Below are 1,414 nucleotides of genomic sequence, written 5' to 3'. Positions count from 1 at the left end.
ATATGTATAGGAAAGGATACCAGTGTACCCAGTTCAGTACTTGTATAATAGATTACCGGGTACCTGGATCAGAACTTACAATGAAGCCTGTGGAGATCATGGTCCAAGACTCAGGAAAGAAAAGAAAAAAGTCATAAAAAAAAGAAGGGCAATATATCAAAGAGAAAGGCAGATTCACATACTAAGAAATGAGAAGCAGTTTTGAAACACAAAAAAAAAAAAAAAAAAGAAACAAAGAGTAGAGCAATGTTCAAAAAAAAAAACTTATATAACCCCAAATTGTTTAAGTAAATCTGAAATAAACTAAGGAATGAGGCCAGCCAACAGGGAGGCATCCGGAGGAATAACAGGCACAGTCAAAGTAGAAAGGATCCTCTGCCACTTGACCTTTAAGTCTTGTAGAACCTTGTGAGCATAAGCCAAAACTTCCTCAGCAGCAGCTATCTTGATGTCTATACTCTTGAATGATTGCCTCTGAAATAGCGTATGGGCCAACAGACGCAAGTGATCCAACAAAAAAGACAAATTGAACTTGGCCTCAGAAAGGTCTTGGACTACTCCTCTCCACTCCAAAAGTTTTTCTTCAGACAAAGAATCTACAGAAGAATTCCTCAGGGAAACCAGCACAGCACACAGCAACTCCATCAAAATATTGCCCAGAAAAATGCCTCCCCTGAAGCCACTGGTGAAATCCCCGTGACTCTTGAGCAGACGCTCTAACAGCGGCAGGCCTTCCACAGGAACAGAGAAGCGCAGGAAGCTGCCATAAAAAGACCCAAAAACATGGAAATGGCTGGCAGGAAGACTGTTAAATTCCAAGAGATCAAAGCGAGCTAGGAAAGAGGAAAGCCTTGAATCAAGATCTGAGGCAGCCACCTTCGAGGCTTCACCCATCACTGTGTCACCACTTGCAGAGACAGGAGGACTTGCAGCCTTTCGCTCTGGATGAAGGTCAGCAATTTGAACGGGTCTCACAATTCCTTCAGGGATAACAGGTTCAGAATCTGCAAAGCCTGTATCAATATTCAAAAAAAAAAAAAAAAAAAGAGAAAAGGAAGAACAGATTTATTCTTAAAAAAAAAAAAGAAAATGAGAGAAAGAAGGACAAACCAGTACCAACTTCTTGGGGCAGAGCCTTTTCTTCCTGATCCCCTGACTTCCCCGAGGATTTTGGGAAAGAACATAAGGCAAGTTGAAGAAAAGGTGAAGGACCAATGGCAAAGTGGCTAAAGGAAGGAATAGATGCAGGGGGCTTCGCCATATAAAAATAAAAAATAAAAAATAAAAAAAAGAGGGGCGAAGGGAAGGAAATAAAGGAAAAGGAAAACACAATGGGAGCAGCTCGCACTCACCTTCTGAGCTTTCTAATTCTAAAGAAGAGGCAACACTGGGAACGGATTTCTCACTGGTTTGA

At 41.3% G+C, this 1,414-nt stretch overlaps 1 protein-coding gene across 1 annotated transcript in view; it reads right to left on the bottom strand.

The window, feature by feature from the left end:
• Positions 1-583: 583 nt before the first annotated feature.
• Positions 584-1,414, bottom strand: part of LOC115985145 (probable serine/threonine-protein kinase PBL24) — a 2,670-nt gene continuing 1,839 nt past the window's right edge. Inside the window, exon 3 of the mRNA XM_031108112.1 lies at positions 584-731. Coding sequence (XP_030963972.1) covers positions 584-731 — 148 coding nt within the window. The remainder of the gene's footprint in view (positions 732-1,414) is intronic.

Source organism: Quercus lobata, chromosome 4 (genome assembly GCF_001633185.2).
Source record: "Quercus lobata isolate SW786 chromosome 4, ValleyOak3.0 Primary Assembly, whole genome shotgun sequence".
NCBI lineage: Eukaryota > Viridiplantae > Streptophyta > Magnoliopsida > Fagales > Fagaceae > Quercus > Quercus lobata.
This window is presented reverse-complemented; position numbering and strand designations above follow the sequence as displayed.